This window comes from Crassostrea angulata, chromosome 7 (genome assembly GCF_025612915.1).
Source record: "Crassostrea angulata isolate pt1a10 chromosome 7, ASM2561291v2, whole genome shotgun sequence".
Taxonomy (NCBI): Eukaryota; Metazoa; Mollusca; class Bivalvia; order Ostreida; family Ostreidae; genus Magallana; species Magallana angulata.
In genome coordinates this window covers 2,893,496-2,906,875 of record NC_069117.1, presented here as the reverse complement: position 1 = coordinate 2,906,875, position 13,380 = coordinate 2,893,496, and the positions used below count along the sequence as shown (strand labels likewise).

At 34.7% G+C, this 13,380-nt stretch overlaps 1 protein-coding gene across 3 annotated transcripts; it reads right to left on the bottom strand.

Annotated features, from left to right (window-relative positions):
• Positions 1–2,172: 2,172 nt before the first annotated feature.
• Positions 2,173–13,215, bottom strand: LOC128156159 (metal-response element-binding transcription factor 2-like). 3 transcript variants are annotated; one of them, XM_052818193.1, is made up of 15 exons: positions 13,082–13,215; positions 7,361–8,252; positions 7,154–7,235; positions 6,957–7,049; positions 6,663–6,763; positions 6,168–6,198; positions 6,041–6,081; positions 5,769–5,845; positions 5,533–5,585; positions 5,229–5,340; positions 4,609–4,735; positions 4,062–4,129; positions 3,672–3,842; positions 3,359–3,458; positions 2,173–2,976 (listed from the first exon to the last, which is right to left on the bottom strand). In XM_052818193.1, exons 2-15 carry the CDS (start codon positions 8,246–8,248, stop codon positions 2,413–2,415), a joined length of 2,508 nt encoding a protein of 835 aa, XP_052674153.1. In that variant the 5' UTR covers positions 8,249–8,252; positions 13,082–13,215; the 3' UTR covers positions 2,173–2,412. The 3 variants fall into 3 exon arrangements, with proteins under 3 accessions (XP_052674153.1, XP_052674154.1, XP_052674155.1); XM_052818194.1 differs by having other exon boundaries at positions 7,361–8,298; positions 13,082–13,213; XM_052818195.1 differs by having other exon boundaries at positions 7,361–8,312; positions 13,082–13,207.
• Between the last annotated feature and the right edge of the window lie 165 nt (positions 13,216–13,380).

The following is a 13,380-nucleotide window of genomic DNA, read 5'->3' as shown; positions in this document are numbered from 1 at the left end:
TTAGCAAGAAAAGCCTTTACAAAGTGTTTCATTTTCTGTAACATTTTTTGTATCATGTCCTAAATATCAGGTAGGTGGGCGGGATGGAAGACGAAAATATATTTACATGTAGTTCCATGCGTCTCCAATATCTGACACATTGTTGTTTGAAATTAATGAAAGATTTTTGTCGGTAGTATTTGTTATCAGGATCATAATTTTTTAGAACCCGATAAAGTGCATTTATTATTTTTTTTTATTTAGACTCGTCAGACTTACCAGAGACATAAATAACATTAATATTATTTATGTCCCTGGACTTACTTTTCCTACACTTTTTTATTTTCCAGTTTTGTACACCAGTTACTAAAAGCAAATAACCTTCTAACACAAAAGAATTGTACAAATAAATGAGAATTTTTAACATAAAATAAATTGAACGCATCAATAATGTAGCAAAGATGCCAGCGGCCACATTAAAAATAAAGAAAATATAGAAGATACTAGCAATAGATTATATCGACATGAATTTCATTTATTTAGTAAATCCAGAGACATAACATTAACGTTATATATGTCTCCGGTAAGTCGATACAGCGCGTTACATTCTTTCTTCCATTTCAATTTAATATGTATTTGGGAATAAGAATGTACGTAAGAAATCTGGACCCGAATATTCTCTCTTTCCATACACAAAATGGAAATGATGTTCGTCATTATTAAAATTGATAGACGTTAAATTAAGCAGACAGCGCCTTTTATACAGCAGCTGTGAGTTCCTTCTGGAGGAATAAGTCACTTCACTCGATCGCTGTCGTCCCTGTCCCTTTGATACCAAGATGAAGTCACACGGTCCATTAAGTCCACCAAAATCTTATCACTACACCAACATGCTGTGTACATCGTTAGTCAAATTAGCTTTTCTCTAATACAGATAGATGTAATAACACGTTCGACATCTATCGGTCCCTTTTTTAAACAGTTTTGCATCAACATGGCGAAGCTCTGGTGTCTAAAGCTTTTTCTCCTGGTATTATTTTTTTAATGTATCAAATCAGATCAACATGAGCTTAGCTTCGCATTCTAATTAGAGTTATACAAACGACACAATATTTCTTGTGTTTCAGCTGACGTTGGAGTTGCAACAAGTCGCCGGTGAGGTAAGAAAACCTTTTAATTTCGAATTACATGTACATTCTGTAATACTGCTTCCACTGAAAAGATTTGTCTCCGCTGCTGCAAATCAGTTTTTTCCATTAATTATTCAATTTTTTAGTAAACGCAGCACTTTCTTATATCGTTTATTTAATTAAATAGAAACAATTTTCATTTTTTCTGAAAACGAATAGATTGTTTCCATTTTCTGCATCAATTTTACTTTATTTGTACGCTAAGCATCGTGTCCACATACCTCTCCTAGTGGATAGTACTTGTATATTGGCCGTGGTTTGCGACGATTCAGATATACACCGGGTTGCTACTCCCAAGTCTCCAAATTTGGTCTTGCATTGAATCATCAAATGATTATTGATACATATCTACTTAAAAAATATGACACGTTTATCAACAGACAGCGTTAATCAAACCAGTGGGGGACAAGATCTGTACCCCCGTATTACCGGAGCTGGCGGTCGAGGGTCCATGTGAGAGGAAGCAGTGTAACAGTAACAGGGATTGTAGGAGGGGGCGGGTCTGCTGCCCGACCAGGAACCAGCGCTGTCGCCGCTGTCTGCACCCCGACCGCCAGGGAGGGGCATCACGGGAGAGGGGATTCCAGTTCAGGCTGACACCCTGAATGACTGACCAATCAGGGTACAGGTCAATACAGCACTTAATGTGGGTGTCCACTATTTACTGATAGAAAGCTTGAATAAACTTCCATGTGTCCATTAATGCCATGTTTCTTTAATTTCTGGTATTATTTAACATGATGTTTGGTAATTAAATGTTGAACTGGTAAATTAATAGTTGAAATGAATGAATTCCAAGTGAACTTGCAGATTAAAGAAAATAACCCTTTCTGTCTTTTAAGACATCAGCTATGCATTATTTTTAATAACATGTTCCAAGTTTCCTTGATGCTAGTTCTAAGCATAAACTCCTCTCTTCCTGGAGTAAATCTACATTTTAAAGCTGTACATCTATTTGCCAAATCAATTCATATTTCCTACACACACAACATAACAATTATTAATCCTAAATTCATTTAATTTTCCATCAAAGCTTGTGTATAAAATTTAAAGAGCATAATAATGAAATTCATGTACATAACTGTGGATATGATTAAAATATGAAATATTTCATGCAGCGATACTCATTAAAACTGAATACCCCTATCTAAAAGAAATTAAAAATTCTCTAATAGTAAGTAAAACAGCTTTTGAATGAAGTAAAATAGGATACAATAAGGATACAACTATGATAAGACAATGGTCACTTTGTATGAAGCCCCTCCCATTTAACTAAATACTGAATACAACCACCAACAGTCCGTTTACCCCCAACAAAATACTTCTCCCCCTTTTTCATTTTTTCTACAGTATCAAAACATAGACTCATGTCCGTTTTAACGCTGTCAGATTGTTCTAGTAATTCCTCCACGTAATTCTTTTCCGCCTCCTGTGACACGGTCACTCGCCTCCTCTTTGATGTTAACACGGCCGATTCATCCAGATGTTTCCGCTTACGTGATTTCTTTTCCTCTGGCGCCTCAGGACTGGCTACGCTGGTCTCCTCTTGAGAAGAATCCTCTGTGGGGATGTTGAGTTCTGTTGTGTAGAACAAGTACTTCTGTAGATCATGTTTCCTCCTGGCCAGGGCTTTCTGGTGATTCTGTTCACACTCCGTCAGAAATGGATGGTTGTATCCATCGTAATCTTCCGGCACTGGAATCAGAGATGATAGGGTCCCAGAGTGTTTGCGACTTTTTACTGAGTAGTTCTTTCCTGTGTAACCCTTGTACTCCTGATTAGCACTGTAAGGATTGACCTCCACATTCTGAAAACAGAGATAATTCTATAACAACACACTGTGAACCTGGCCTCTGATTATAATGACCTAAACTATAATTTTTGTAGTTTATACTGATCTAGAATTCATATCTTAAAACACACTTTGTCGGGAGTTTTGCAAAGCCTATCTAAGTGTAAGGACAATTTGACCTCTGGTTGGACCAATGAAAATCAGAGTGTGTAAAGTGTGGACTTAAAACCAGGGCATCAAAAATCAAGTTCAATATTTTAAGGCTGAGTAAAGGAATAATGTTAGCTATTTCTTCAGACCTAAAATTGATTGTAACATTGAGACACATGATCCTAGAGAGGTACAACAATGGCACAAAATTGCAATGAAAGCTTTGTTTGCTTTACATTTCTCTCACCTTTGTAATGGCCAGTGACAAATTCTTTCTTGATTTCAAGGCAATGCTGTCATGAATTTCAAGCATACCGCCTCTATAATTCAGAGGTACTGGAGATTTGCTGTAAACATGACCCAAAAATATGTTAAAAACAGAACCATATGTACATGTATTCCACTACTACTGTAAACCTAAATATATAAGCCTCATCTTAAATTTGCTATTGATCTCTTAAAAATTAATCTGTGAACATTCTTAATAGTTGGAACGAACAATTTTCATACATCTCGTAAATAAATCTGTAATTTATAAACCAGTATCAAGCATTTCTCACCAGATAATGGGGATGAACTTCTTGACCTTCTTGTTGCCGGTCAGCTGAAGGTTCTGTAGGACCTCGTCCGTGACCTGTCCCTCCAGGGGGAGGATAAGGGTCGGGACTGAGGGCGGGGCCCGCAACTTCAGTGTGTACATCGAGTTCCGTCGATTCTCTCCACAACCAAAGCTGTTGAATAAACACTATGATAATGTATTACCATAGGCTGCTCTTACATGAAAAATTTTCTACTTTAGATTAGTATATCCATTTTATGATAATTGTCTTGGATCTTAAACATGGTATGTGCATAAATACTGAATCAATACACTGCATGCAGAAGTAAGTTTAATATAAAAAATAAAATGTGAATCAGTGATGGAAACCTTCAAACAAATATTTATGTACCGTTTATGTTCCTCTTTTAGAGATTTCTTCACTCTTTCAATCCTTTCATGGTCTGGTACACTTTCAAACTATAATAAAGTATGGCCATGTACATGTACATATCTATCAACTGGAATTATCTTAAATCTTTATGTGATGTTAAAACCATCATCAACCATTTGTTGAAGATATTTCATTTTGCAAATAATTTAAAAAATTTATAACCTATCATAGTAAAATTTGACTGAAGCACATTTTTAAGGACAAGTTGTGACAGGCATTGACATATTAAACAGAATAATAAGAGCTATATATCATCTTAATCCTAGTAATACAGAAAGAACTCGGACTAACAGGACTGTACATCATCTTTACCCAACTGATGCATAGAAATCTACTACTTTGATCAGGCCTGTGACGTTAACCTAAAAAGTTAACTAAACTTGATCAGACCTGTATATCGTATTAATCCTAATGATACAGAGAGAACTCGGACTTCATTGGACCTGAATATCATCTTAATTCTAATGATACAGAGAGAACTCGGACTTGACCGGGTCTGTACTACCTGTGAGAGCTGGAGTTTCTCCCAGTTCACTGTGATGAACTCCACAATGTCTTCTGAACTGTAGTATTTCTTCTTGGTTTTCAGCTGGATGGTCAGATTGAAGAGAGCAAGGTGTGTTAGGTCGGCCCTGTAAACAAAACAATGCAAAGTGTGTTAGGTCGGCCCTGTTAACAAAACAATGCAAGGTGTGTTAGGTCAGCCCTGTAAACAAAACAATGCATGTCACAATCCCAGATTGGAGCATTGAATTGAAATCATCTAATTGAAACATTGGAATTCAAGTAAACTGAGCATTGCATTTACTTTCCACTTTAATAGAAAAACAATCAGGCCATCCAAAAATAAAAATAAAAATTTGTTTGGAATTGCTGTCTGAAGGTTTCTAGACCAAGAAAGGAAGTAAGGATTTTTTTTTTTCAAACTTGAAGTTAAAACTAATTAAAATTGGTAAAAAATAACAATCTCCGAATAAAAAAAGGTTATCTATTTTTTGCTAATAAAATTTTATCAGCGGGGGGCATTTCAATGAGGTGGGAGGCAATTCCAAACAAACAATTTTATTTTGGCCCTATGTCCAAAATGAATGGTTGCTGTTTTATATGTGACTAAGGATTCCATACCAAGTCATCTCTAGTCGCTTGATGTACTCTGGTCCCTTGTTACAGTGTGAGCACACAAACAGGTAGAATCTGTCCCCAAATACCAGGGGGTACTCCAAGCACTGGATGCAGGCTGGGGTGTAAAAATTCAAGTTTATTCAGAAATTGCTATCAGCTACTTTTAAAAGCGTATAGTTTAATTCATTCTTAAAACAAAATCAAAAATCACTCTTAATCATTATATACACTTGCATAAGCCAAACTGAAACAACTATAGCTTTAGAATATGCACATTAAGCCCAGTAATTGACCAGAACTGCTTTACCTTCATGAAACCACTGTCTGCATCTACAGCACTGTAACATCTTCTTGTGCCAGCTGTGCGAAGAGATGTTTAAAATTCTACTCAATGCATCAAGACTTTATACTTAAGGTATATCAATTATTATAAAAAATACACTTGGGGCATCAAGATGTCTTGTGTATTGTCCTAAAAATACCACTTGATTTTATTATGTAGATATCTAGAGGGCTGTCAGTGTACGGTAATCATTGACTTACTCGCCCGGTCCCCCACAGTAACAGTAGCACTGCTCCACATTGACCTTATGTTGCACATCCCAGGTCAAGGTCTCAAGCTATCAAAATATTCAGAACTTGTTATATATTTTTCCTGAAGTACAATCAAAATCTTACAAAATATATTAATCATTCATTTATATGTAAATATTTTTAAAGTAACAACCAAATGATTAAAAATTATGTTTCAAACACAATCATTTCAGGGCAATGTATGATGATTTGGATTTTTATTATGCTTAATAGAGTCTCACCTTGTATGGGAAAGTCTGCTTCATCTGCTGTAATGCTGTGGCTATCAAGTAAATCACAACATGTCATTGATTGAACTATTTTCCCATAATAATTAATTGAACTGATGAAATGCAAGATCTGTCTTACCATCTGGGCCACTTTTCAATGCTCCACCCTCCTGAAAGAGTAAGAAAACTTTAGAGTTGTTGGCATAAAAATGACTTATTTTATTATATTGCAATAATCATATTTATTAGTGAGAGTTTCACAATTTTTCTTTGCTTTTTTCAGACTAGAAAATAAATTTTAAAGTCATAATTATAATGAAAACCCATGTACTGTGATTCTGACATCATTTTGTACAATTCAATATGTATGTTTACACACCAAGAAACAAAGGAATGTACATTTTGTGCATGTCATGTTGTGGGAAAATAATTTGGCAGCAAACATGTATTAAACAAGAAAAATATTAGACTTTATAATGACCTGTTTAAAATATAGTGCAACCTTTACAGCTGTAGCAAGTATACACTGTTACCTTTACATGTATGTCACATATTCAGTGTGACCTTTACAGCTGTGGTAACTATTACAGGTGGATTACCTTTGAAGTTGTAGTAAATATTACAGGTGGTTTACCTTTACAGCTGTAGCAAATATACAGAGTCTGCAGCACCACTCTACGTCAGGGGCCAGCACGTCATCACCGATAGTGGGGTTGTGGCAGGCCTGATGATAACCTAAAACAGTACACCGCACAGCTGTAGCCATGATTCAGATAAAAAAAAAAAAGGTCCACTTTAAACAATCTGTTTAGGTCCCAAATTTTCAATTCAACAATACTCGAACCTTCTACTTATATTTTCTTTTCTCAAAAGAAGATAACTTTCAACAAATAAATCCTGTTTATTTATGAACAGTTATGGCAGCTACCTAGACCACAATTGTCACACAGGACAATTTCGTTTGGCTTCTCTGATTGGTCAGTTTGGCACACACAGCAACTAATTTCATCGTCTTTGGCACCTATAATGTACATACACATACACTGAAGTGGTCTTTTACATAAATATATTTTTACATTCTGATTTGCAAGATAACTAAATGTTGAATATTTTGGAGGACCATACCTTTCTGCAGATCTTTAAACAGAATCCAATATTCTGACTGATCTTCAAACCGAACAAAACACCTGGATTTGTTCTTTTCAATCTGTGACACAAAAAAACAAAATGTACACACAAAGTCAATCACTGGGACATTTGCTATAACAGACAATTTTTTCAATCCACTTTTCTATCTATATAATACAAACACAAAGATCATATCCCACTTACTTTTTGTACAGAACCCAAATAAAAAAGGCCATCGTTCCACCTTGCTAACACATCCTGTCCTATCCCAAAACTGTAGCGAGAGTCCTCGCCATCAGTCGCCCCTGAATCCTGTTTGACACGTTGATTCTCCGATTTTATTCGTTTTGAATGTTTCGTTTTAGTTAATTTCTTTGGCACGTTTTTGCTTCCGAATGGCCGTCCTAGTTTCCTCCTCTTTGGTGCTACATATTCTTCCTCTGTTTCAACCGAATGATTAATTTCTTCAGGTTCAACAGCCATAGGTGCTTGACCATCCTCTGAAATCAAGGATGGGTTACTATTACCCATCATTACCAAATCATGAAGATCATTTGAATCCTTTGTACCCCGATTTTCTGAGCCTTTTCCACAATTTGATCGTCTTGTTTTTTTTAATGAAGTGGTTTCTTCTTTCCACGAAACCACTGTTACAGTAGGCTTGTGATGGGATGCACCAAGATATTTATTTCTACGATGTGGAGAATCTTTAATAATGTCTCGGAAAGGTATATTCTCTTTGCAAAACTTGATATTGTTATTTTCTAGAAACTTGGAGTCTGTTCTTTTGCACCTTGTAAATGTAGCATTTTCAGAGGAGTCCAAATACTCTGGTGAAGTCATATTCTTCTTCAGGAAGCTATTAAAACTTTCTTCAAATGAACTTGCATCAGCAAGTAATGAAGAGCATCCGGTCCCGGTGTGAGAAATGGTCTGAACAGGACTGCCTTCCTCTTTGTTGAACACTTTGGGGGAGAGTTTTGGCATGACTTGGGGAGGGCTTATGTTGGCCAGGTCATTACTGTTGCTGAGAGTAGGTGAATCAATATCACTGGTCGAATCTTCTTGGTAAAGTGTCCTTGTTTTTGCCATCAGTCTTTGATTAGAGGGAAAATTTCAAATTAAGGTGATGCTCATTTAATCTAGAAATAATATACTGAAAAATATTCCTTGTAAAAACATTATTACAGCTTGAACTTAGAATTTCGAACAAATGTTAGAAATGCTTATTTAGTTATATCAACATTTACAAGCATTTATCTCAGTGATTGGGAAGGCCAAAAATGTCAATGGGATTATGGCCCCACAGTTATTAATTTTTAATGGGCCATTTTCATAATGAAAGGGCCATCTATTTATTCATTTAGGCCATTTTGTAAAATTGAAATTATTAAAGATCAACCTAGAGCAAAACAACTTCTAAAAAATTTAAAAACTTTAAACCAGTTGATTAAATTTCATTTATTTGATGTGTTTATACATTTCACTGATGCAATATTTGTAATGGTGTTTGCTAAATGATAAATAAAATCAGTCTCTGTACTTCTGTGTTTTTTGGAGGTATTAGTCAAACCCTTTGACCCAATTATTACCATTATACTGTAGAGAATCTTTCAAACTTTGAGGATAACTGTAGGAAACAGTTTTTCTTATCATTTAAACATTAATTTTGTGAGTTATTAACTACCGTATTTTTCCGACGATAAGTCGGTATTTTTTTCCTCTGAAGCAGAACACCCGACTTATCGTCTTGTTCGACTTGTCATTAAAAATCTTGGTTTTAATCATCTTGAGTTGGCTGTGTGATTGAAAATTACGTTGTTGAATTCAATGTTCATCTTTAATAATTATCATTTTCACTCATCTGTCAATACTTAAATACATAATAATAACAACAGTTATTAAAAAATGTTACATTGTCTTTAATCAATTAAAAGTTTTACCATTCCGTTTTTATAAACACATTGTCACATGGTTCTATGTATCACTAGTAGGAAGATAACATTGCGCAGTAAAATTGAAACCAAGTTTGAATGGAAGAAAATATTGCAGTAGGTCCGGGGGATGTTTTTTTAAATTTAAAGTAAATCCACCCTCCTGTGACGTCATACATTTTACATAAACCATAAATTCATTAAAATTCTTGCAAGTAGAGTTGTGAAAGGTGCATATCAAAAACTCAAATCATTGTTTACTTGGAGATATTTAATAAGCGTTTTTCGTCCTTATATTTGACATAATTCAATAATGACAAAGGGAAATAACTCTTTTCTACTTTTCTCTAAGTGATATATCTACCGGTAAATGCATTAATTTTTCTAATGTAAACAATTTTTTTCTTTTTTTAAAATTAATTCTAGTTTTCTGGCAAAGTAAGCAATAAAATTTAAATAGACAAACAAGTATCCATCCACTTATATATAGTTTTTAAACAAAAAAAGTGTGATTTTCAGATGATAATTTCAGCCTTTGGTTTTTATTACCTTACATCTTAAATAGTATGGATACATATATATTTTATTTATTTTTTGATGAAATTCAAGTCCAATAAGTTAAAAAAAAGTTAAGTTTTTAACTTTGAACCCATGATTTTATCGGTACGGAGTTACCTTAATTATTTTATTTGTAAAGAGTTGTTAGTGGAAAGTATAAATCAGAAATATTTAATAGTCAAATTCAATCTTAAAATATGTAATCGGCAATTATCAATACTACTGTTTATACAATAGGCTGACACCGGTTGTGTTAATAATCTTGCCCTAAGGCTGAGATCTTTACGGCGATTTCACTCCCTGTGTATATAAAGAGTACCGTTATAAGAGTGATTATAGTTCATTGATTAATTATTGTCCAATTCTTTGATTATTGTTAGATAATTTTTTTAGGAAACGTATGTATGTCGTATATCGTCATTATCAAGTCGTACAAATGATCAATCTATTTCTAACAGTGTCTATGTAAAACAATAGCGTGTAACTGCATTACTGGATAAAAAGTAAACAAGTTTCATCAAATCATAGTAATTGCTAAGCTTTCTGCACTTGAGATCCCCCTTTGAAGTCCGACACGAGACAGGTGCATGCCTATGACACCGGAAATTGTTAAACAAACATTGACCACGCGCCGAGTCAACAGGTGGCTGGTTACGTAATGGCGAATACGCTGGCGATAGTCAGAGTGGATACTTATTTTAATGCTTGGGAATAAAATATTTCTGACAAAGTAAGTTTAGTTTTGCATAACGAGCGATATCGGGAATTGTTTAAAATGCAAGCGACTTTGTAGAAGTTGCCGGTATTTGAAAATTTGATGCATAAGTATAAAGCGTAATTGTTTAAATGTTAATCATTAATAATAATTGGTAGCAATATCGGTGACATCGTGGCATCATACACTGATAATGTTACTGCAGTTTTATAGGCCATTTTGAAGTGATAAGATCGACGTATGGTCTGAGATCGACGTATCGTAGGATTTTGTTAAAATTTTGGCTAAAAATGGGCAATTCGACGAGTCGTCTGCATCGACGAGTCGTCAGGAATACGGTTATTACAAGTTACAACTAATTGTAGTATCGACACTTAAATAAACATCAGTTGTAATTTTCAATGCACAGTGTGGTAACATCACCTGTATTTATAAACCCTACAGTAACGATCAGCATGGTAAGACACTTAGACAGTCGTGAGTTTTAATAATTACAACAGGGATTAATTGAGGCTGTGAAAACGTCTTTTCAATTAGATAATCATCATTTTACTATATTGGGGTTAGTTTACATTATTGAGATCTCAGAATACTGGGCGACTTCAACTTCTCTTTTGGAGGAAATTCTGGAATTATCTACCATGCATAAATGAGTGGAAACGTTTTTATTGGTTGTTTATTTTTGTTTTACCAAACACAACCAATGAAATTTGATGTTTTAAAACAAATGTATTAAAAGACGATTAGGTAAGTCATACAGAGTAAATTTCCAGCGAACATCACTAAAACTTTTATTACTGATGAGAAATTTGAATGCGCACTTTGGCGCTTAGAGTAACTGATTTAATGCGCCATTTTTCTCTTAAATGCAATTATGGTGCGTGGCGCAGGTCCTTCCCAATCACTGTTATCTTTATCAAAGAGGCTTAAAGCTTCTGCGGTTATATAACCATAGGGGAAAAGAAATTAATGACTTTTTTCTTGGGCAAATTCTATCAAAACTAGATGTGGTATAGCACTAAGCAGTGTTTTTTATCTTTTTTTTTTATATATCATTAATGAATTTTAAATATAGCATTCAATTTTGTACTTATTCATATTATCCTAAGTTATGACACAGATTGAACAACATCTATATTCTCCACAAAATCAAATATCATGTTTTGATTATTACCATAAATTAGAAGACACACAGATAACCCAATTAAACCGCAATAAGTTACTCAAGTCCAAACAATGGAGATTTATAATGGGATAATCTGACGTCTTTTGTCATTCAGGACTAGACAGCTAGATGTTTTGGTATCATGTCATCATACATATAAACATACATATTGTACATACTATGTTTCAATATTAAAGATTATATTTCATAAACAATGGTGTTTGAAACCATAAATATGAAACCATGATAACCCCATCTGTGCTAGCCAATGGTTTTCGGTCCACTTTGCTCCCCATAAACCCTTGGCGGATTTCATTACGAAAACTCGGTGATGTGGTTGCGCTATCTAGCGAGCAACTTGAGTTGCTCCCCTTGCATATTTACATTTTAATCGGATTAAACAACGGGTTATATACATACTACAGCATTATACAACTTGAAAACATGTTGACTACCGAATATCAGAACATAATTAACGACTTTATTAAATACAAATTAAGTTATAACCTTGGGAAAGCAAGGAATGTTTTATTCAAAGTGTTTTGTAAGGAACTGTACTGGGAGTGAAAAGGTCGCTGATTTATATGAAAGCTTTCATGCCACAAAACCATGTATGATTGTCGTGAATATTGCGGACCAAAGAAATTAAATAAAACACAGCTCATTGAACCCTTTAAAAAGCAATAACCATAAGCAGGAACGTATATACTAACGGGATAGGCAACTTCTACATTTGCCATGTTTACTTCCCATGCTATCACGCGAGCCTTGGCAAGTTTGTAGAACTACATGTTTGTTCATTCCCAATAAAACATACAGGTTTTTAAAGCGATCTGGTTAGACCATCGTTGGGGAGGCACTGTACTCGAGAACTTGTGTCTCAACTTGTTGAAAGCACCGAATGTTTAACCAAAGATCACACTTGTGTTTTCTTTTAAAGTTTATATACACCAGCACTGCGATTGGATCAGCTACTCGCAGCTGCAGCCAATCATAAAACGGGGCTTGTCACCGAGTTTTCATAAAGAAATCCGCCAAGGGTTTATGGTGAGCTAAGTGGACCGAAAACCCTTGGCTAGCGAAGATGCTTTTTGTTGATGGATCACAGAAGAGAATTACTTCATATCTACTTTGCTGCTTTTCCTCTCAAAGTGAAAGTGCAGTTTATGAAAAGGTCATACTACATGTAATTTGGAGCTAGATATCTCGTGTTATGGTATTTACATTATTAATTCAAACTTTAATTACAGAAACAGGAGCTCGTTGCTAAAAGGTCTGAAAGGCCACTCTGATAAAATCGAGTCGGGTGAGCAACGTTGTCCTTTGCCTTTTCACTTTTTAAATAAGTCAAAACTTAAACAGCGACCTATTTAACGAGACAATGACAGAGATTGTGATTGTTAAACAAGTTTAACAAAATTTGGCAACATTTATCTGACCACGCTCTCGGTCGTGGGCGGGATAGATCTAAAGCTTTAGCCATTTGATAGATTACAGTAGTCCTGCATATTCTTAAATAAAAACATCAAGTCATCATATCTGAGTATACTCACGGTTTACAACTTTTGGGGCCTAGATACAGAGTTGAGTGTTTCTTTAACTATTTTTAAACGTCGTTACATAGTAAACATTTCTCCCGCCATCGGTCCAGGGTGCGCATTGATTAGGGTTGGACTAATAAACGCATGTGGGAGATAACTTATCAGAAAACCATAGTTTGTATCGATTGGCACAAAAAGTATACAAAATAATAAATTAAGTAAAAACATTTTTTTTAAAAATTCCTCAAATGAATGACATAGATAATATTTACTCTGATTGAAAACATATTTTTTTAAATGGTTAATCGAAA